The following is a 24,537-nucleotide window of genomic DNA, read 5'->3' on the forward strand; positions in this document are numbered from 1 at the left end:
AATCTTCAGCATCTGCAAAGTCATTAAAAGTTCACTTTCAGGCTGGGAAGCTGGCTCAGTGGTAGAGTGCTTGCCTTGCACGCACGAGGCCCTGAGTTTGATTCCTCAGCACCACGTAAGCAGAAAAAGCCAGACATGGTGCTGTGGCTTAAGTGGTAGAGTGCTAGCCTTGAGCTGAAGAGCTGAGGGACAGCACCCAGGCCCAGAGTTCAGTCCCCACGACCAACAAAACAAACAAAATGTTCACTTTCTCCCCCAGACAAAAATGAGAACGTTTGGCCCCATACCCTACGGAGACACACCTGGACAGTTGAGGCAAATGTGAAATGAAATCATCTGCCTAATCAGTTACCCAATGTGAAACCTTTGCTGGCATCTGGGACACTGCCTCTTATAGTCTGGCTGTTGTAACAGAAAAGAAAAAAATAGGTGGAATGGTTGAAATAGACTTTATTTCTCTCTGTTCTGAGGGCCTGGGGTGTTCACATGCAAAATAGTCAGTACAGGGGCTGGGAAAGTGGCTCAGTGGTAGAGTGCTTGCCTTGCATGCATGAGGCCTTGGCTTTGATTCCTCAGCACCACATAAACAGAAAAAGCCAGAAGTGGTGCTGTGGCTCAAGTGGTAGAGCCCTGGCAGAGCTAGCCGTGAGCAGAGAGAGGCACAAAGAGGTGCTCAGGCCTTGAGTTCAAGCTCCAGGACTGGTAAAAAAAAAAATCCGTACATCTACTATCTATTTTTATTGAAATTCAAACAAGTTGGGTTTTGGGGGGGGTTGTTTTGTTTTTTGCTAGTCCTAGGCATTGACCTCAAGACCTGAGCACTATCCCTTAGCTTTTCCACACCCCCCTCCCAAGGCTAGCACTCTACCACCTGAGCAACAGCTCAACTTCTGGCTTTTTGGTGGTTCACTGGTGATAAAAGGCTCAGGGAATTCCCTGCACAGGCTGGCCCCGAACTGTGGTCCTCAGATTTAAGCCTCCTTAATAGCTAGGATTACAAGCATCAGACACTGCACACAGCTTCAAACAAGTTTTTGTTTTGTATTGTTTTGTTTTGTTTTCAGCTGAAGGCGAGTGCTCTAACACTTGAGCTACAGCACCACTTCGGTTTTCTGGTGGTTTATTGGACATAGGAGTCACACAGTCTTTCCTGCCTGCGCTGGCTTTGAACTGTGATCCTCAGATCTCAGCCTCCTGAGTAGCTAGGATTACAGGCGTGAGCCACCAGCACCCGGCTATTCAAACAAGTTTTGATCTTCATTGACACCTGTCAATTTTTTTTTCCAGTCCTGGGGCTTGAACTCAGGGCCTGAGTACTGTTCCTAGGCCTCTCTGTATTCAAGGCTAGAGCTCTACCACTTGAGCCACAGCACCACATCCAGGTTTTTCTGTGTATGCGGTATTGAGGAATGGAACCCAAGGCTTCATGCATGCTAGGCAAGCACTCTACCACTGAGCCAACTTAGAACTCACTAGAAGGCAAGATTTTTAAAATTATTGTAAAGATGATATACAAGGGGCTGGTAAGGTGGCTAGGATGTATAGATATAAAGATGGGTGGGTGGATGGATGGATGGATGGAATGAGTAAGATATATGAATGGAAAGAAGGATGGATGGATGAGTGGATGGATAGACGGATGGATGGGTGTATAGATGGATGGAAGAAGAATGGATGGATGGATAGGTGAATAGATAAGTGAATGAATGGATGGAAGGGTAGATAGATGAGTGGATGGATAGATGGTTGTATGGAAGGATGGATGAGTAGATTGATGAGGGATGGATGGAAGGGTGGATGGATGGAAACAGAAGAGTCACAATTGTTTCTTCAGCTGGACATAAAAGGTGTGTCTCTGTGTCAAGCTCACTCTCACACCATAACCAGGCTGGGGTGACGTCAAGCTCTGACCTTTATTTCCCACAATCACAGCTCATCTGCTCAGTGCTGGGGATCTTAGGGTTGCATTGAGGAATGAGGAGGCAAATACACAAGACACAGGCCTAGGGAGAAAGCTTGGAGAGGGACCTGGCAACTGGGAGGTAGAACCAGTGGTGGGACATGGGCTTAGGGCTGGAGACACCGAGACAGGATGACAAAGGAGCGGAGCCACGGAGGCTGGGGCTGGGAGAGCGTGGGAGGTGGGGGTGGTGCTGGTCCCAGGGCACAGGCTCAGAGAAGACTCAGAGATGGCCTCAAAGATCCAGGCTCCCTACTCATTCTCCCGTGAGCCTTTGCTGGTGGTGGAGATGGGCGGGATGCTGGAGGACTGGCCTTTGCCAGAGGCCAGGCCTCCTCTCACATCTGATCCAGTGATGGTGCCTGCTTGGCCTCTGCTGATGAAGCTTTATTTTAGATCTTCTGCAGACTTAGTTACCTCCTTGGTATTATTTTCAGTGTTCTCCTCAAATTGTTCAGCTAAGTGGCTATACTTTCATTGGATTTCCTTTAGTTTTTTTGTTTTTTTTTTTTGTTTTTGTTTGTTTATTATGGTCATGGGGCCTGAACTCTGAGCTGGAAACTGTCCCTCAGCTCTTCAGCTCAAGGTTAGCACTCTACCACTTGAGCCACAGCACCACTTATGGCTTTTTTCTTTTTGCTTATGTGGTGCTGAGGAATCGAACTGAGAGCCTCATGCATGCAAGGCAAGTACCCTACCACTGAGTCACCTTCCCAGGCCCTTTGGTTGGAATTAATACAGCTTTTTGTTTGGGGATTCCATGAATTCCTCTATTAATCTTTGGTTAGCCTCATCATGCTCAAGTATAGCCTCACACAGGCTTTCAGTCTTTCACTCAGCATGTTTACAAGTAGTGATTCTAGAGCTTGAGAACTGTCCTCTAGGTTTTTCACTGATTGCTATGTTGCCAATTTATTTTGAGTAGGAGTTCAGGTTCCTTGAATTGCCATTTTTCTTGTGTTTCTATGGCTAGTTCTGCCCATTTAGAAATGGGACCAAATCCAGTACCATACCAAGAAACATTTTTTTTAATTTAATTTTTTTTTTTTTTGTGAACACACTGTACAGAGGGGTTACAATTACATGAGCAGGATAATGCGTACATTTCTTATCAAGAATTCCAGCCTCCACCTTTGTTTACCCTTGACATCCCTTCCCAGCCTTCCCCCCCGCCCCACCGTTGTAAAGCTCGTTTTCGACATGACAACTTGTACTTCTCATTGTTGCAACAGGTCCACCTGTATCCTTAAACGACTTGTTTTTCCCCATCTCCTCTACAAGTTATACTGATATCAAATATAGTGAAAGCAGGGGTTATACTGTGGGGGAGGGACATACAAAACTACAAAGAGATAATCTTATAAATGCGTTAGAAAAAATGCATGAATGAAAAAAACATTTAAATACATATCTAAGGGTTCATTTTCCTAACATCACATTATCTGACCTTTTCGGCTTGACTCATATATATACTAGATATTGCAAATAAGGGAAACCATGGGACCTATGTTTCTTTGGGCCTGGCTTACTTCACTTAATATAATTTTTTCCAAGCCTTTCCATTTCCTAACAAATGGGGAAATGTCATTCTTTCTGATGGAGGCATAGAATTCCATTGTGAATATACACCACATTTTCTTGATCCATTCATCTATTGAGGGGCATCTGGGCTGGTTCCATATCTTAGCTATGGTAAACAATGCTGCAATAAACATAGTTGTGCTGGTAGCTTTAGTGTGGTCTTGTTTGTAAACATTTGGGTAAATGCCCAAAAGTGGGATTGCTGGGTCATAGGGGAGCTCTATGTGAAGTCTTTTGAGGAACCTCCATACTGCTTTCCAAAGTGGTTGAACAACTTTACATTCCCACCAACAATGAAGTAAGCTTCCCTTCTGTCCACATCCCCTCCAGCATCTGTTGTTGTTAGAGTTCTTGATTTTTGCCATTCTAACTGGAGTGAGGTGGTATCTCAATGTTGCTTTGATTTGCATTTCTTTTATGGCTAGGGAGGTTGAGCATTTCTTCATGTGTCTATTGGCCATACTTCTTTCTTCTTCAGAGAAGTTTCTCTTTAAGTCATTAGCCCACTTATTTATTGGGCAGTTGTTTCTTTGAGGATTTGTTGTTGGGGGATTTAATTTTTTGAGTTCCAAGTATATTTTAGATATGAGACCCTTGTCTGTTGTATGGCTAGTGAAGATGTTCTCCCAGTCCGTGGGCTTTCTATTGATCTTGCTAGCTATGTCTTTTGCCATGCAGAAGCTCTGCAACTTCATGCAATCCCATTTGTCCAACCTTTCTTTGATTTGTTGTGTTTCGCGTTCTCTATTCAGAAAATTTCGGCCTGAGCCAAGGAGACCTAGGGTTTCTCCTATTCCATCCTGTAATGTTTTCAGAGTGTCTGCTTTGACTTGGAGGTCTTTGATCCATTTGGAGTTGATTCTGGTGCAGGGTGATATACAAGGATCTCGCTTCAGTTTTCTACAAGTAGTTAAACAATTTTGCCAGCACCATTTACTGAAGAGGCTGTCTCTCTTCCATTCTATTGTTTTAGCTCCCTTATCGAAGATTAGATGGCTATAGGTCTGTAGGTTCATTTCTGGGTTTTCAATTGTTTTCCATTGGTCCTGAGGTCTGTTCTTATGCCAATACCAAGCTGTTTTCATTACTATGGCTTTATAGTAGAGTTTGAAATTTGGTATTGATATTCCTCCATCAGTGTTCTTTCCATTGAGGAGCGTTTTTGCTATTCGTGGTCTTTTATTGTTCCATATGAATTTTTGGATTGCCTCTTCTATTTCCTTGAAGAATGAGGTTGGAATTTTGATAGGTATCGCGTTGAATTTGTAGATATCCTTGGGAAGTATTGCCATTTTCACGACGTTAATCTTTCCAATCCAGGAGCATGGAAGGTTTTGCCATTTTCTAAGTTCTGTTTTAATTTCCTTTTTCAAGATTTTAAAGTTTTCATGATAGAGGTCCTTCACTTCCTTGGTTAAGTTAAATCCTAGGTGTTTTATTTTTTGTGGGGCTATTAGAAATGGAGTTGCTTTCCTAATTTCAGCCACACTTTTCTCACTCATACCACGAAACATTTTGAAGACAACAACCAACCCAGAACCTAGAGCTGCACAGACTTTAAGGGTTAACAATCATAGGCAGGTATTTTAACTCTTTCCTTTTAGGATATGAAAGCAATTCCAGTACCCCCACAGAACACACTTTTAAGACAAAAACCAACCACAATCCCAGTATTTGCACAGATTTTAGAGCTTTGAAATAGGACATACGTATTCTCCTATTTATCTATCCTTTTCTTTGTTATGGGAGGGGTATTGTTCTTCCAGAGTGGGGAATATACATATATATATATATATATATATATATATATATATATATATATATATATAGTTGAAATCAGTGAACAAATCTGTCATGAGCTTTAAAGCAGTCTGAACCAAAAGGATGACACAATAATCTACTTTGACACTGTCAAAATGGATACAATTAGAGTCTAGATCAACAACAATCAAATACTGGTCAGTGGACTAAAGCAAAGGAATAAGTAGTGAAGGACCAGAAATAAAGGAAAATGTGTTGAGGTGAATTAGAAGATTGAGAGATATAATGAAAAATGGGGGAAGAGGAAATGAGAGTAGAGGGTTGTAGTGAAGGAAAGGAACAGACAGAAGAAAGCTAAGACCTAAATTCAGAGAAAGAAAAACAATAAGAAAAAACAAAAGAAGAAATAAAGATATTTTAAAATGTATATATGTTTTCCTTCTAAGCCCTTTCTCAGCTCTCTGAGCTCATTTTCCCAGCTCTCTCTCTTTCCCACACCTTTCCCAGCTCTTTCCCACTTCTTTTCCCAGCTCTCTCTCTTAGGTCTTTTCCAGGCCTTTCTCATCCATGAGGAATGCCAACCTGGCCTGGTCCCAACACGTCTACTGAATAAACCTACCCCTTACCTGAAAAAAAAAGTACATTTGTATAAAGTAATAATTCTAAAATTAAAAATCATGAAATTGAGCAATAGACATTTGCTCAAAATATAGCCTGAATTAAGTATACACACAATTAAGGAGGAAGCCTAGTAATCACCATAGGCTGTGTAGGAATAAACAGCAATGAAGAAGAAAAATGGGGCAAAATATATAAATAAAATAAAAATTATGTTTAGAAAACAATTTTTAAATTTATTTGTATCTCCCCTATGTCTGCTACCCAGTCTCTTGATGGAGTCTTTGACTTCCTTGCAGTGATTGGTTTTCCTTATGGCAAATCAGTTTGAGCAGACAGAAAAAGTTGGGAGTCTTGTGTCTGTCTGAATCTTGTGTTAGTCTGAGAGGAGATTGGCTTTGTGTAGAATGCAGGAAGTAGGTGGCTAGTTTCTCCAGGTTGGAGTCTCTGCAAGTGAGCTTGTGTGTGGGTGGGGTTGTGGCATGTCTGGAATCAGTGGCTTTTCCCAGCTTGTCTAGCTCTTGAGACCCTTTTTTGGCCCAGCTTGGAGCCACTCTCAGTTTTGCAGTCTATCTAGTGAGATTGTACAGCCTTTTGGATTTTTAATTCCTACAAGGGCTAAGCTCTGAGGGTATCTGCTATATGACTGGAATGTCTTTGTTCACTGCCAAGGGGCAGGGCCGATCCTCTCTGCCAACCCTGGCAAAGTTGTCCCTTCCTGGAAAGAGCTACCTCCTCCTGGGCAGGGCAACCTTCGTCCAGGTGGAGCTTACTATCACTGATCAGATTCCTTTGTCCTGTTGATAAATGATATTACAGGTGTAGCTTCTCTGGCCCAAATTATCTACTAGCTGCTCTAGCAGGCTCTATTGCAGTATCAAAGAAGGTGCTGTTTTGGAGTGTTGGGGGAGAGCTACTTTCCAGACACGTTTCTGTGATATGGTGTGAAGATGTTTTTGGGGTGTCTACATACTTTCCCGGTTTTTTAGACTATCTAGGACCCGTGGAAGCAGGATGTGCGTTTTAACTCCTAGTAATCTAGTTCACACTGGAGATGAGTGAAAAGCCATACTCACTCTGTCTCTGTTGTCGCCAACTTGTGCTCAAATGGGCTTTCTTAAGCAGGCTGCCTGAATTTTTCCTCTATGTCCAAAATCTCTGTATAGGTTTTGAAAGTAGTCCTTTTGGATTCCTTGGATGTTCAGGATATAGCCAATAGCAAAGCAAGATTAAAATCAATGAGGCAGTAGGATGCAGGCAATGAGAAAGGACACAGGCACTGACAAATCAGAATACAGTTCATCAGGAAGCTGGATGCAGCCACTGATAGGTTAGAATGTAGCCAATGATGAAGGATGAAACCAATGACATAGCAGGAGGCAGTCGACAAAAGATATAGCCAATCATAAAGCAGGATGAAGCCAGTGACCAAGCAGCATATAGGCAATGGAACCTATTCTTAGGTCCTCCAAATTCCATGACTTTTCTCTGTGAACAATCAGCATGGCAAAGGCACTCAAGGGAGAAGATCAGTGTTCCTACTTCAAAAAATGATGTGAAATTCTAGGACAGCACTCTGTACAGAGTATGCCCATGCATGTCCAGCTGTCACCACTGCACTTTCTGGAAAGATGTCCTGAGCAAAAGTGTCTCATCTGTGTACTCTAGAGGCCACTGTACATTGGTTAGTTCTTTTATTATTTTCTTTATCTTTGATTGGAGACCTGCACTGGAACAGGGCATGTCACAGTCTGCTCATTGGCTGATGCCCCATAAGCCTCCATTCCTACCACTGGACATCGGATGTGCTTTGAGGTCTATTTACTATTATCTTTCCTCTTTATAATTCTCTATGCCCCAGCAGTTCCTTTGTTCATAAGTTTGAATCCTCAACTCTATTTGTGGACTTTCACATCTACTCTTGGTATGTGTTGAGCCAATTTGCATCAACTTGACCATCACATATGATTAGTTTCTAGCAAACCTGTGTGTGAGAAGTGTGACCCTTGTCCTTGACCCCTGGCCTGCCACATGCTGTGCTCTGCAAACCCAGGGTACATGGTCACCCTTGTTGCCAGGCTCCCAGTGGGGAAGACAAATAATTTCTGTATCTCAGGATGTACCCAGGGCTAAGAGAACCAACCTTTAATAACCAGCTGGGTCTTGAAGTTTACTTTCTGATGACTTTGACTTCGAAAAAAACACATCCTGGAATAGTAATTCTGTTCATTTCATTAATAAAGGTAGCATATTCTCTAAGACATTCCATTGGCACCTGGAAGACTGGTTTGTGCCTCCTGTGGAGGCATCAGACTAATGCCCAGTAAACAAGGCCATCCAGGCAGCAGGTGACAGTGACTGATGTCCATTGGGAGAAGCCTTGTCACCCCAAGCATGCTATACATTGGTGGCTGGGCACCAACAGCCTATCCAAGATGCCAGACTGCTTCTTGGAAGCTGTTCCCTGTGAGCAGGATTATGAAGCTCGCAAGCTTGACAAGCAGGTGAGGTAAGAAGAGGTCAGAAGGATTCATTATCCTCTTTACCCCATCTTTACATTATTTCCTGCCACACATGCTGTGATTTGAAATGGAGTTGCAACAATGCTTTCATCAGGGAATATAGAAACGTAAATGTTTCCTAGAATGACTTTACCTACAGGACCCTGGAAACCCTTAACATTTTTTTGGTTGGTCATGAGGCTTGAAGTCTGGCCCTGGGCACTGTCCCTCAGCTCTTCAGCTTAAGCTAGCAATCTACCACTTGAGGCGCAGCGCCACTTCTGGATTTCTAGTGGTTCATTGGAGATGAGAGTCTCATAGCCTTTCCTGCCTAGGCTGCCTTTGAACCATGACCCTCACATCTCAGCCTCCTGAGTAGCTAAGATTACAGGCGTGAGCCACCAGCACCCAGCTACCCTAACATTTTTTTTTGCTGATAATTTAGAGAGAGAGAGAGATCTACAGATACCTTTTATTTATCTATGTACATTTGTCTGTCCTGTGGCTTGAATCAAGGCCAGGTCATTGTCCCTGTTCATTTGTGCCCAAGGCTAAGACTGTATGTCATGAGCCAAACTCTACTTCCACCTTTTTGGGTAGTTTATGAGAGATAAAAATCTCATATACTTTCCTACTCAGGTTGGATACTGACCCTAATCATGCTTGGGAGTAGCTTCCTGAGCAGCTGGAATTGTAGGTGAGAAGGACTGGCACAACCTACAGATGTCTTTTTTTTTTTGGACAGACAATTGAGAGGTTTTTACTTAGATTTTTTTTTATTTTGAAAATACCATATAGAGGGGTTACAATTAAATGGGAAAGAGTACATTACTTATCAAGTATTGTTGCCTCCTCCTTTGTTTCCCCTTCCCATCCCTTTCCATCTCCCATCCCCCCAACTCACCCCCCCCCCCCGCCTCCTCCCCCCGCCAAGGTTGTAAAGTTTGTTTTTGACATAACAACTTGTACATCTCATTGTTGCAATGGGTCCACCTGTATCCCTATTTAAACGATTTGTTTTATCCTTTACCCTCCACAAATTATACCAACATCAAATTCAGTGAAAGCAGGGATTATACCATGGTGTGGGACATACAAAGCAACAAAGATATCATCTTATAAATACGTTAGAAACAATCACATGAAAGAAAAAAACATTTGAATACTTATCTTGGGGTTCATTTCACCTAACATCAACTTATCTGAACTTTTGTGCTTGTCTCAGACATATACTAGTTATTGCAAATAAGGGAAACCATAGGACCTATGTTAGTTTGGGCCTGGCTTACTTCACTTCATATAATTTTTTTCAGGTCTTTCCATTTCCTAAAAAATAAGGTAATGTCATTCTTTCTGATGGAGGCATGGAATTCCATTGTGTGTATATACCACATTTTCTTGATCCATTCATCTACTGAGGGGCATCTGGGTTGGTTCCATATCTTATATCCTATCAGTTTTTTGAAATGACAGGAGTTAGTGTTGCATTCTTCCCTGTCATCATTTTAATTGCCATTATAATCTTCATTGTTGTGATAGAGGTGATGTTGAGGGGATTACCATTGCATAAGTTAGGCCATGTGTGCACTTTTGCTTTGTCACTTGTGAGATTTCAGGGCCTAGGTTCTGTCCCTGAGATGTGGGGCTCAACGGTGGCACTCTACCAGTTTTTCCACAGCACCACTTTCTTCAATATATTTCTTTGAGTACAACTTCACCTCTTGTCTTTTCCAGTTTTCTCATCCTGTCACCACACATAAGTTGTATGGTTCCTATCCACATAGTGTCTACTGCGTACCACTGCTGCATTGGTTCATCCCATAATTGTCATAATTGACAAACTGTACAGACAGCAGATGATTTTGCTCATCCAACCTCAATGGAAAAGTTTCAGTACTGCCAGATATGATGCTCTGCATATCATAGATACATTTTGAACATCATAATGGTTACTTTTAAATTTCTCCATGATAAAAACATTCATCATTTACTTATACTGAATCTGTTGCATAGTGGAGTTCCTGGGACTATTGAAGTGCTCCTGTATTTTCCTCACTTCTACTCCTGTGATCACTGCATAGGAGAAATGGGTAATATGAAGCGTCTTTTGAATCTTAGTCTCCTGTTCCATTGCCCCAGTGTTTTATCCTAGTGCAAGATTCATTTCTGCAGTTTTTTTGTGTCACTTTTTTATTTGCCCCCAAAATACACTTGTATTCCATTCTTTTGATCACACTATATTGATCCCATTTTATTTCAAAGCCATGCTAAGATAATAGCAGGCTAAATACAATGATTAATCGAGTTTGTAGGATGTGTGTGAAAACATTTTCACATCTTATATATTTGCTACACTCCTCCTTTGATGCTTATTTTGATTCCTTACCCAGTAATTTCCCCCTCTTTGGAATTTGTTTCCCAGAAGAGTTGAAATTGAACACTTAATACGGTGCTAAGGAATTTTTTTCTGGTAATGGAGTTTGAGCTACCTTTCCTTTCTACCAAATTATGGATAAAATATCTTTTGAAATAGGATTTTTGGACGGAGAACAGTTGGCTCATGTCTGAAATCCTACCTACTCAGAAATTTGAGATCTGAGGATGACAATTAAAAGCAAGGCATGGCAGGAAAGTCTGCAAGACTTAATTCTCAAATAAACCAGCATGAAGGTGGAGGTATAACTGTTAGCCTTGAACAACAATGAAAAAGAAAGCTCAGGGATAGTTTCTAGGATGTGAGATGAAGCCCCAGGCATTCATGAACACACACACACACACACACACACACACACACACACTACAATCTGATGACCTAGAAAACTCCTTATACCGTGCAAACTTCTGTGTACCACAAGTCCACAGTTCTCCTTGGGAAGACACTAAGACTCATGGTGTGAGCCAGGATTTCCCTTCAATAATCTCATCCGTTTCTGTCCTCTAAGATCCTCAGGAGCCCTTGGGATTCCATTCCACAAGAGCCAACCCTGGGCCTGAAACTGATTTACATCTTCCTCATATTCTTCCTGAAGAACAACTTGGAATGGATCAGTAATCTAATGAACAGATTTTTCATTCTGGTATCAACTCTTTGGCTGCTCTATGCATCAGATATCACAGTGCCATTCACAATGTCTCGGTGGAATCGATATTGGGGGCAGGGAACTCCTTGCTCTCCATGCTCTATCTGTACATGTTTGGATTCCAAAGTCATCTGAAGAAGCCCATCGATGCTATCTTTATGCACCTGACGGTGGACAACATCCTGAACCTCACCTTCACAATGTTGCTAGACATCATGGCATCCTTCCGAGTTCATCATTTTCTGATGATGTGGGCGGCAAGGTGGTGGTGTACCTCTTCAGAATCACCCAGGCACTTTCCATCAGCACCACCTTGCTCCAGTGCGTGTGGCTTAAATCTAAGTCTTCAGTGTTGTTTTTCCCATCTTTCCTCTTCTTCTGGGTTGTCAATAACACTCATCTATGTCCTGGTTATTAAGGTTATGAAAGCCAAAAGCAATTTTACTCTTGCCGGTTCTGGATTTTCCAATGTATATTGTCATACTCAGCAGATAGAAGACAATAGATTATGGTATCGCATCCCTATCTTCTTATTTTGAGATCTTATGTTTGTAATCCTCATGATCATCACCAGCCTCTATTTGGTGCCCCTCCTGTATTGACACCACAAGACAGCCTGGCAACTGCATAGTCCCAGGCTTGCCTCGCAGCCAGCACCTGAGAACAAAGCCACCCACATCATCCTGCTGTTGGTCAGCTGTTTCATGTTCTTCTATTGCTCCAACAACATCATGGACTTTTATTACTTTTACACAGCAGTGAAAATTCCAACACTGGAAGTGATCGTTTGTTTTTTATGATCAGGCTACCTAGCCATGTCTCTTTTTTTCTTTACGGAGAATAATAAAAGTCTTTCCAAATGTACACTCTCCTTTTCATTGATGGGAAGTACCAGTTGTCATAAAGCAATCAATGGCTAATTAGACAGCCAAAATTTTTGCTCAAAAGCAGTGAAGTTCCTAGTAATGTAAATGGGGAATAAAACTGTGTGTATTGAACACTTAAAATCTTATTCAACTTCAGACATGCTATAATTCTTAAACACTGACGGAGTATACTGACCCAAACATTTCATATTTATATCCCCTGTTGCTGTATTTCAGTTTGGTGCCATAGTATTGCATATACATTTATTTGAATTAGGGAAGGGAACGGGAAGAACAGAATGGTGAGATAAAGGACAAGGGCTGAGCCAATGCAACAGCAATATACAGAAGACAATGTGTTGGAAATGATCTGTACAAATTTTGGGGGGTGAGGAGGTAGGAGGGAGGGGTATAGAAAGTAAGAGAAAAAGGAGGGAAAGTGTAACAAGTTTGTCAAAAAATGTATGTATTACCTTACTAATGTAACTGTAATCACTCTGTATATTACCTTGAAAAATATATATATTTCTTTGTTTGTTTGTTTGTTTGCTGTGCGGCCTGAATTCTGGGCCTGGGCGCTGTCCCTCGGCTCTTCAACTCAAGGCTAGCTCTCTACTACTTGAGCTACAGTGCCACTTCTTGCCTTTTCTGCTTATCTGGTGCTGAGGAATCAAACTCAAGACCTCATGTATTCAAGGCAAGCACTCTACCACTAAGCCACCTTCCCAGTCCTTGATAATAATTTTTTAAGTTTTTTTTTTCATTTTTGTCATTTCATTGGAATTAAACTCTGACCCTAGGGGCTGTCGCTCAGCTCTTCAGCTCAAGGGGAGTGCTCTCCCACTTGTGCCACAGGGCTACTTCTTGTTTTCTGGTGGTTAATTGGAGATTAGAGTCTCACAGCCTTTCCTGCCTGTGCTGGCTTTGAACCTTGATCCTCAGATCTCAGCCTCCTGAGTAGCTATGGTTACAGGCGTGAGCAACCAGTGCCCAGCTCAAAAAAAGTTTTATATTGCTTAGTTACTTAAACTATTATTGGTGGGGGGCTGGTTTTGTGGTTTAGAGGTAGATTGCTTGCCTAGCATGCATGAAGTCCTGGGCCCAATTCTTCAGAACCACATACAGAGAAACAGTCAGAAGTGGTGTAGTGGCTCAAGGGGTAGAGTGCTAGCCTTGAGACAAAGAGGCTCAAGAACAAGCCAGGTGTCGGTGGCTCACCCCTGTAATCCTTCCTACTCAGGAGGCTGAGATCTAAGTCTCGAAGTTCAAAGCCAGCCCAGCCAGGAAACTCCGTGAGGCTCATCTCCAATAAACCACTCAGAAAATGATAAGTGGTGCTGTGGTTCAAGTGGTAGAGTGCTTGCTGTGAGCTGAAGAGCTTAGGAAGAGTGTCCAGGCCCTGAGTTCAAGACCCAGAACTGCCCCAACCAAAAAAAAAGATTATTGGTGTGATAAAAGAAATACATTTCCTGTACACTATTACAATTAAAAATAATTTCTCTTTTTTAATAAAGACAGCATCTACACAATCTTTTTCTACCTTCCTTTCCCTTCCTAATAACAGTGCTATTTTTTATATAGAATTTTATTAAATCACTCTAAGAATGCTGGTTCTCCAATGACAGAGCAGCATCTAGCCACCGAGGAAACAGCATGTGGCCAAAGGATACAGCCAGAGCCAGGCACAGGTGGCTCATGCCCATAATCCTAGCTAGTCAGAAGGCACCTCAGTTCTCAGGCACCCTGGGAAGAAAAGTTAGTGAGACCCTTACTTCAACTAATCATAGGAAAAGCCAGAAATAGTGCTATGGCTCAAGTGGTAGAGTGCTAGCCTTGAGCAAAGAAGCCCAGGAACAGTGTCCAGGCCCTGAGTTCAATCCCGAGGACAGGCAAAAAAAGTGGATCTTGCAGCCAATGACAAAGAACATTGTAGCCAGTGACAAAGCAGGAGGCAACCAGTGACAATCAGGATGCTGTCAACGCAGAGATGTGTATACACCATGACACATATTCTTCCATCCTGTGATCTCCATGACTCTACTCTGTGACAAGCAGTGTGGTAAAGGCACAATGGAGATCAGTGTTCTGATTTAGACAACAAAGGAAACCTTCCAAGACAGGGCTGTGGAGAGAGTAAGTCCCTAAGTCCCTGCAGGTCCCGTCGTCCATCACCACTGGACTTTCTGGAGAAGTGTCATGAGGAAAAGGGGTGCTGTTCACTCTGAAGCTCACTGGATATTGGATATTTTATTCTATTCTATTTTTTGGTGAGAGACTATGACTGGAACTCACTATCTGACGATTTTGCTCATCATCTGATGCTCCACAAGAGCCCTATCCTGCCATTGGACACTCAACCTAGTTTGAAGTCTACTCCCCCTGTTATACTTCCTGTTCACAGTCTCTATATACAGTTGACTCGCCTGATAGTGTTTTAGTCCTAGATTTTTATTTTGAACACATACAGACAATACTTATTGTCTGTATGTGTTGAGCCAATTTGCATCCTTGGAATAAAATCAGCCTATTTTCATGTGTGATATTTCTAGTATATTATCACATGTACTTCTGAGACTTTGGGATGAGTATCTCAACTACATTTCTTTAACATTTCTAGTTTGCTTGACAATAATAGTGTTATGATCATGTTTTGTTAGCAGGGAAATTCTGCTTGAATCAGCTGAGTTCCTACATGTTTTCTCTCCGTTACCAAAATTTTTGGAGGAGCCTTTTCACGAACATTTTAAGGTTTTGTATTGTTTGTTTATTTTTGAGTTTTCTTTGTTGCTGTTGTTTAGTTGTTTTGTTCTTGTACTGGTCCTAGGGCTTGAACTGAGGACCAAGGCTGTGTGCCTGAGCTTTGTTTTGGGGGGGGTCCGGTCATTGGGCCTGAACTGTGGGCCTGGGTGCTATCCCTCAGCTCTTCAGCTCAAGGCTAGTGCTCTACCACTTGAGCCACAGCGCCACTTCCAGCTTTTTTCCTTTTTGCTTCTGTGGTGCTGGGGAATCTAACCCAGGGCCTCATGAATTAGAGGCAAGTGCTGTACCACTTTGCCGGCATCCCAGCCCTGTGCCTGGGCTTTTGTTTTGATCAACGCTGGCAGTCTTCCACTTGGGCCATAGCTCTACCTGTGGATTTTTGCTGGCTAAATGCAGATAAGAGTGTCACAACAGAGTTTTTGCCTAGTCCAGTTTTGAACTGTGATCGTCAGATCACAGGTTCTGAGAAGCTATTATAACAGTGTGAAGCTGGCATCCAGCTTCAATAAGTTTTGTAGAACCTCCCAAATATGAAAAAGGAGGACAAAAACTACTCACAAATGAATTGTGATGTGCAAGGAGATTGAAGTCATAGTAGTCTCCCCAAAATGGAGGACAAAGGGTGAACAAAGCCAGCAGTGGTACTCATTAGACAATGTGTGGAACTGAACTATGCAAATTGTGGTTGGCAATGGGAGAAAGAAACTGAGAGAGATTGTGGGAAAAGGTAACAAAAGGAACTGTTCTCCTTAACTGTAATATGAAACATGAACCCCTCTCCACATCATCTACAACATAAGCATTTTAGTGGGGTGTCACTAGTGGCTCATGCCTATATTCCTAGCTACTCAGGAGTCTGAGATCTGAGGATCCCAATACAAAGCCAGCCTGTGCAGGAAAGTTCGTGGGCCTCTTATCTGCAATTAACCACTGGAAATCTGGCAGTGGCCCTGTGGCTCAAGTGCTTGCCTTGAGTTGAAGAACTCAGGGACAGTGACCAGGCCTAGAGTTCAAGCCCCATGACTGACCAAAAAAATGAAATAAAATAAATATACTCACTTAAAAATAAAATGAGAAAACAGTCTTCTCTAAAATAAAAACCCTCAGTACTGAAGATGGTCAGGACTTTCAGAAGGAACAAACACTAGTGCCCTCAAATACAAAGAGGAGCAACTCTACAAATACTTTATGACAGGGGAGAAGAAAGATGACATGGGTCAAGTCCTCTCACTCTTATAGTACTTTGTGGGAAGGCAAGTCCTCTGTCCAACTACTTAAACATGAAAAATAAAACAAATATGGACAAGTCAGAAATACAGCAACTAAAGAAATAAAATCTTAGATTAAACCCTGACATTAACTACACCCCATCAAAACATTTTTAAAAGAGGACAGAAAGAGCATGATTGTATCGATACATTCACAAAAAGACTTTTACAGAATTCAACATCACTTCATTAAAAAAAAAAAAACCTTTGAAAGGATTGGGAAGAGAGTGGGACATACCTCAACATCACAGTGCTTAGGCATGATAAATCTACAGTTGAAGCTGTCCTGAATGGGGAAAATTTAAAGCAAGTCTGCATAAGGAAGAAAGGTGAGGGAAATCAGCGATCTCCACTCTCTGATGTAATGAGTTTGGACATGATCCTTCTGCTTCTAGTTCATGGACGAGTTTGATGAGTACCACTGTTATTTCAACATGAAAAATCTTACAGAATCCACCCTGGTCCCTGGGATTTTCCTTGTTTGGACTAACAATGTCATTGGGTGTTATGGGCCTATTCAAATTGCTTTAATCTTCTTGGTGGAGCTGAAGCAGTTTGCATACATTTCTACTGGATTTTCCATCTTGTTAGAGTGTAGGTTTTGAAAAGAGTCCTTCATTATCTTTTGGATTTCTTGGTGGTTTTTTGCAATGTTTCCATTGGCATCTCTGATTTTGTTCATTTGAATCTCTTCTTTTCTCCATTAATTTAGGTAGTCATTTGTAAATTTTATTGTTTATTTCCTAAAAGAGTAACTTATTGTTTTGTTGATTTTATATAAACTGTATTTTTAGTCTGTAGTTAATTTGTCTCCTATTCCTTACTACTCTCTCCATCTGGTTGTTTGAGGTTTGGTGTACGTCTACTTTCCTAGTAGTACTCACACTGTTTGTCTTATCTATATGTATACAATTACACTAAGAACTTTCCTTTCCATACTGCTTTTGCTGCACCCAGAGGGTCTGGTTTGAAGTGTTATATTTTTCAGTGAATTCCCACCTATTGTTCAGTAATGTGGTATTCAGTCACTGTATGTTTGTTTCAGTAGTGTTCTGTTGTTTAGGAGCAGTTTAATTGTGATCAGATAAGATACCAAGAGTTATTTCCATCCTTTTGTTTTTGCTCAGGCTTACTTTGTGTCCTAGAAACATTTTGGAAAATGTTCCATGTGCTGCTGAAAAGAATGTGAGTTGTGTGCTTGTTGGGTAAAATACTTTCTAGAGAGCTTCTATGTCCATTTGAGTAATGGAGTTATTTAATTCAGAAGCTTTTTTTTGCTGATTTTTGTTTGGTTGACCTATCTTTTGATGAAAGTGGGGTGTTAAAATCTCCCACTATTATTGTGTTGGGGTCTATGAGGTTCTGTGAGGCTAAGAGCATTTGTTTAATATCTTTATGTCTTCCATGGTTTGGTGCACAAATATTATCCACTATGATTTCCTCTTTGTGGATCATGTACTTTGTTAATATGTGATGGTCTTATTTGTCTCTTTGTACTGATTTTAATGAGGAATATATTTTATCAGATAACAATATGGCTACTCTGGCCTTCTTGCAAGATGTATTTCCATGATGAATTTTGGTGATCTTTTAGTTCTGGATTCATTTTTTTTGTGCGATGAGTTTCTGTTGTTATAGTTGTTTTGTATTTTTTCCAATATACTGCTTACATCTTTAGGTTGGAGAGTTTACCCATTGATGTTGAATGTCACTATGGAGAACTATGTCATTGTTCCTGCCATCTTGTTATTTTCTGTTCATGTCCTTTTTTCCTCTTTGGTAGTTACTGGACTGCAAATGATCTTTATTCAGTTCTATATATTGAATTCTTGTATTTATTCATAGTGTAGTGATTTTTATATCATGCTGTGTTTACTTTGATTGTTTTCTATTTTCTAATTGTAGACTTTCCTTTATTATGCCTTGTAATTCTGATGTAATTCTATGGATTCTTTTAGTTGTTGTTGTTTGTTGTGGAAGGTTTGCATTTCACTAACTATTGGGGTTTTGAGCCAGGCTGGTTACACCAGTATGGGTTGCCAATTGTTCTGATTTGGGGGTTGAATTATACCACTACAGGCTCTCTTTGCATTCAGTTGGTATGGAGAAATCTGCAGTCATTCTCATCTTTTTTCTATTGTAATAAAGTTCCTTCTTTGGTTTGCTGCATTTAAAAATAGTTTCTTGCTTTTGGAGATCAGTGTTTTCACTTTGATGTGTCTAGTGTTATTTCTTCTGGCACCCTGTCTGGTATGGGTTCTACATATCTCTACCAGGTGGATGAGATTCCTCGTTGAGTTAGGGAAATTTTCTGTTCTTATTTTTTACATGGCTTATCAATATGTGTCCAGAGCTTTGGACAGGAGAAAACCTTGTTGCACATCCTGTGCATTAGAATCCTGACTCTTGTGCTGTGGGGTACAGGAGCCCTCCACAGCTGGCCCACCAGATTCCGTGCACTGCAGAGCCAAGGCCCCCAGCAGGGAAGACAGAGAGCGCTCTGGGTTCCACTCAGTATGTCCCCAAGGCTGTGAGAACTAACTTTTAATTACCAGCAACATCCTGAAGTTTACTTTCTGATGAGTTTGACGTGGAAAAAACACACATCTTGACGTTGTAATTGTTTTCTCTAAGTAATCAACTTAATATGTTCTCTCAGAGATTGCCTTGGCACTGGGAGAGAGTTTTGCATGTCCTGTGGAGACATCAGATTGAAGTCTGTAAACAAGGCAACTAGACAGCAGGTGACACTGATTGATGTCCACTGGGAGAAGCCTCATCACCCTGGTATGGTTCATAGTCAAGGTTGGGCACGGACAGCCTATCCACAATGCCAGGCTGCCTCCAGGAAGCTGTGCCTTGTGAGCCAGCATTGTGCAACTCTCAGCCTTGACAGGAACATGAGGTAGGAAGAGGTAAGAAGACTTTAGCATCCTCCTTACCCCAGCTTTACAACATTTCCTGCTATGCATGTTGTAATTTGAATCAGGGTGGCAATAATGTTTCCTGAAGGGAACATGGAAACCTCACTGTTTCCTAGATTGATTTTATCTGCAGTAACCTGGGAGAGGCCTAAATTATTTTACTCACAGTTTATTCATTGATCTACAGTTGTCTTGTATGTATGTATGTATGTAAGCATGTATGTTTATTTAATTATTTTTGCCTGTCTTGTGGCTTGAATCAGAGTTAGGGCACTGTCCCTGAGTTTTTGTGCTCAAGGCTAGGACTCTATCACATGAGCGTCTGAGCCACTTCCAGCCACTTTGGTAATTTATCAAAGGTAAGGGTCACAAACTTTCAAAGTCTGTTGGCTTCAAACCATGATCCTCAGATCTCAGCCTCCTGAGTACCTAGGACTAAAGTAGAGAGCCACTGGCACCAAGCTACAAATGTTTTTGTTATAGTTTATGGATTCTGTGAAATGACAGGTGTTAGAATTTCAGTCTCCCCAATTTTTATCAGTTTAATTTTCATTATTATTTTGTATTTTTATTATAAAGCTGATATACAAGGGTTACTATTTCATAAGTCAAGTAATGAATATAAATATTTGTCAGTTGTGAGGCTTCCACTCTGGGTGTACATACTCCTCCTGAGATTTTAGGCTCCAGGCTAGCACTTTGCTACATTGAGCCACAGTGCCACCTTGTTCACTACATTTCCTTTTGGATAATGCCACTGCTAACTTTACCTTTCCCAAACTTTCCATCCAGTTCTCAACCACAAATTGTATAGTTTCTTTTCCACATAGTATCTACTGTGTTCCACTGATGTATTCATTCACACTTTGTCATGATTGACAATCCAACGCTCCAAAGAGCAAGTGAGTTTATTCCACCAACTTTAATTGAAAATTTTCAACACCCATAGATACATTGCTAGGGAAATCATAGATATTTTTTAACGTGAAATCAAGAACAAGATCTCTGCATGATAAAAAATGTTCATCACTTACATATACTGAATCTATCACACAGGAGATTTCCTGTATCTGTTTTGATATTTTCCTCACTTCTACTCCGGTGATCACTGCATAGGGTAATGGGTGAGCTGAAGCCTATTTTAAATCTTAATCTCCTGTACCATTGTCCCAATGTTTTTTCATCGTACAATACTGGTTTGTGTAGATTTTTGTGTCATTTCCCTCCAGAAATACACTGGCATTTCATCTCTGGAGTCAGAAGATAATGACTGTATTTCATATCAAGGCATGCTAAAATAGAACCATGGTCAGTACAATGCTTCACTGAGTTTTTAGGGAGTGTGTGAAACCATGTTCACATCCGGTATATTTGGCCAACTCCTTTTTTGAAGCTTATTTTAACAGTTTACCCAGGAATTTTCCCCAGTTTGTTATTTCTTCACAGGAAACATTCCACCTGGTAGTCTTCCTGAATTAGTAAACATTTCTTTGGGGATGCTGGAGCTTGAAATAATGGTCTGTCCCTTATATTTATTATGTATTACTAATTGGATGTGTTTTCAAATGAGATGTTGTAGCTGGACACTGGTGGCTCACACTTGTATCCTTGCTACTTAGGGAGTTGAGATATGAGGATCATGATATGAAGCCAGCCCAGGCCAAAATGTCGCTGAGACTTATCTCCAATTAATCAGCATAAAGATGGAAGTGAAGCTTGTAGCTTTTAGCAAAAATACAAGAACACAGAGTACCATTCAGGCCCTCAGATCAAGCTATAAGACTTCAAACACACACATACACACACACACGCACACACACACACACACACACACACACAGAGCATATATAATAATCTGGAGATCAAAGAAACATAATATCCAAATTTCTGTGTACCACAGGCCCACAGTTTTCCTAGTGAAGGCACTAGGACCCATGGTGTGAGACAGGGTTTCTTTTCTATAATCTCAACCATTTCTGTCTTCTAGATTCTCTCAATCTTTTGTCTTTGGCATCCCACTCCAGAAGGGCCACCCCTGGATCTGAAACTGACTTTGATCTTCCATATTATTTGTGAAGCTCAATTTGGAATGGATCCATAATCCAGTAAGCTGATTTTTCTCTCCTGTATAGACTCCCTGTTTATCTATGCATCAAACCTCCCAAACACCTTAGCAATGTTTTCGGATTCATCAATATGGGGGCTTTTCCTCATAGCCCAGCTGTGTGTTGGTGTCATGGGGAACTCCCTGCTCTCCATACTCTATCTGTACATGTTTTTATTCCAACGTCAGCTGAAGAAGCCCATCGATGCCATTTTCATGCACCTGACTGTGGTCAACATCCTGAACCTCACCTTCACAATGTTACCAGACATCATAGCATGCTTCGGAATCCAGCGATTTCTGAACGATGTGGGTTGCAAGGCGGTGATGTACTTCTTAAGAGTCACCCGGGGACTGTCCATCTGTACCACCTCACTCCTCAGTGCTTTTCAGGCCATCACCATCAGCTCCAGCCATGCCCAATGGGTGTGGCTTAAATCTAAGTCTTCAGTGTGGATTTTCCCTTCTTTCCTCTTCTTCTGGGTCATCAATATGGTCATCTATGTCCCGGTCATTACAGCTATGAAAGCCAAAAGCAATTTCACTTTGGTTGGTCCTGGGATGTCCAATGCATATTGTGAGACTCGGCGGATAGAAGACAATAGATCATGGTATTTCATATCTATCTTATTAGTTCGAGATCTTGTGTTTGTTATCCTCATGATCACCACCAGCCTTTATATGGTGACCCTCCTGTACCGACACCACAAGACAGCCCGGCACCTCCACAGTCCCAGGCTTGCTTCCCAGCCAGCACCTGAGAACAAGGCCACCCACACCATCTTACTGTTAGTCAGCTGTTTTGTGTTCTTCTATTGCTCCAACAATATCGCAACCTTTTATTCCTTTTACACCGCTGTGAAAATCCCAAAAATGGGCGTGATCATTTGTATTTTATCATCATGCTACCCAACCATGTGTCCTTTTTTCCTAATGAAGCGTAATAAAATTTTTCCAAATGTATGCTCTCCCTCTCTTTGATGGGAAGTACCAGTTGTCAGAAAGCATTCAATGACTGATTGGACAGCAGTGAAGATCCTAGTAATATACATGGGAAAGAAATTGTGTGTACTGAGCACTTGAAGTGTTGTTAAAATTCAGATATACTGTAATTCTTAAACGTTCTGGTACCTTTATGTGTGTGTTTGTACAAATGTGTTCTATTGCTTAGATGCTTAAAAAATTATTGGTGGGTTCTGAGGAGGTAGCTCAGTGATAGAATGCTTGCCTTGAATGCATGAGGGCCTGGGTTTGATTCCTCAGCACCACAAACAGAAAAATCCAGAAATGGAGCTGTGGCTCAAGTGGTAGAGCTCTAGCCTTGAGCTGAAAAGCTCAAGGACAGTGCCCAGGTCCAGAGTTCAGGCCTCATGAACGACCCCCCAATAATTAGTGGTGGGTTAAAAGAAATACTTTTTCTGTGCACTATTAAAATTAAAAATATTTCTTTTTTATTAAGACAGTGGCTAGACAATCTTTTTTTCTTTGCATTCCTTTCCTACTAATAGTACTGTTTGTTAAATGGAATTTTATTAGATCACTCTAAGAACGCTGGTCGTCCAGTGGCAAAGCAATATCCAGCCAATGAGGAGCAGGATGTAGCCAGTGTCAAAGGATAGAGCCAGAGCCAAACATAAATGGCTCATGCCTGTAATACTGGCTACTCAGGATTCATTTCAGTTCTAAATCACTCTAGGAAGAAAAGAGAGACCCTTACTTCAATTAATAACAAGAAAAGCAAAGAAGTAGTGCTATCGCTCCCATGGTAGAATACTAGGCTTGAGGAAAAGAAATGCAGGGACAGTGCCCAGACCCAGAATTCAAGACCCAGGACTGGCAAAATAAAAAACAAAACAAAATCCAACAACAACAACAAAAGAGATACAGCCAGTGACAAAGCAGGATATTGTCAATAAAGAAGGAGCATGCAGGACTGGGAATGTGACTGAGTGGTAAGTACTTGCCTAGCATACATGAATCCCTAGGTTCAATTCCTCAGCACTACATACACAGAAAAAGCTGGAAGTGGCACTGTGGCTCAAGTGGTAGAGTGCTAGCCTTGAGCAAAAGAAGCTCAGTGCAGTGCCCAGGACCTGAGTTCAGATCCCAGGACTGGTAAAAAAAAAAACAAAAAACAAAAAACAGACGGAACATGCAGCCAATGACAAAGGGTGCAGCCAATACCAAATCAGGATGCCGTCAATGGCCGAGAAGGATGGCATATATTCTTACATCTTCTAATCTCCATGATTCTATTCTGTGACAAGCATCTCTGAGATGAAAGTTGATCCTAATATGTCTGAAGTCTTTCTAAATTCTATTACTAGTATTTTATTCAAGACCTTTAACAAGGCTGGGAAGGTGGCTCAGTGGTAGTGTGCTTGCCTTGTATGCATGAGGCCTTGGGATCGATTTCTCAGCACCACATAAGCAGAAAAAGCCAGAAATGGCACTGTGGTACAAGTGGTAGGGCACTAGCCATGAGCAGAAGAGTTGAAGGACAGCGCCCAGGCCCAGAGTTCAGGCCCCATTACTGGCACAAAGCAAAACAAAACAAAAACCAAAAACAGCTTTAACAAAACCAAAATGAATTACAGAGAGAAAGACAGTAAAGATTAGAACAGAAGAGGCTGGGAAGGTGCCTCAGTGCTAGAGCACTTGCCTTGCATGCATGAGGCCCTGGGTTCAATTCCTCAGCACCACATAAGCGGAAAATAAAAGACAGAAGTGGCCCTGTGGCTCAAGTGATAGAGCGCTAGCCTTGAGGTGAAGAGCTGAGGGACAGTGCTCAGGCCCAGAGTTCAGGCCCTACGACTGGAACAACAACAACAAAGAAAAGATTAGAACAGAAATCAATGATATAGACACAAGAAAGATATACATAAAATCAGTGGAGCACTAAGCATGTTCCTTTAAAAAAAATCTATAAATTAACAAACCATGGGATAAATTGATATAGAAATGAAAAGAAGGGACTCAGAACAAGAAAAACACAGATTCCAAAGGAAACATTACAACTGACATCCAAGAAATCAGAAAGATTATGAAGACCTATTTTCACAACCTATATTCCCTGGACGCCAGAGGCTCGTGTCTGTCATCCTAGCTACTCAG

General features: G+C 41.3%; 1 protein-coding gene across 1 annotated transcript; it reads left to right on the forward strand.

The window, feature by feature from the left end:
* Positions 1 to 8,355: 8,355 nt before the first annotated feature.
* On the forward strand, positions 8,356 to 22,404 carry LOC122125599 (vomeronasal type-1 receptor 4-like). Its single transcript, XM_042700117.1, has 4 exons — positions 8,356 to 8,429; positions 11,530 to 11,758; positions 16,791 to 16,989; positions 21,452 to 22,404. Exons 1-4 carry the CDS (start codon positions 8,356 to 8,358, stop codon positions 22,402 to 22,404), a joined length of 1,455 nt encoding a protein of 484 aa, XP_042556051.1.
* The last annotated feature ends 2,133 nt before the right edge of the window (positions 22,405 to 24,537 follow it).

The sequence above is a fragment of the Dipodomys spectabilis genome, unplaced genomic scaffold (assembly GCF_019054845.1).
Source record: "Dipodomys spectabilis isolate Male_0828 unplaced genomic scaffold, ASM1905484v1 ptg000266l, whole genome shotgun sequence".
Lineage (NCBI taxonomy): Eukaryota > Metazoa > Chordata > Mammalia > Rodentia > Heteromyidae > Dipodomys > Dipodomys spectabilis.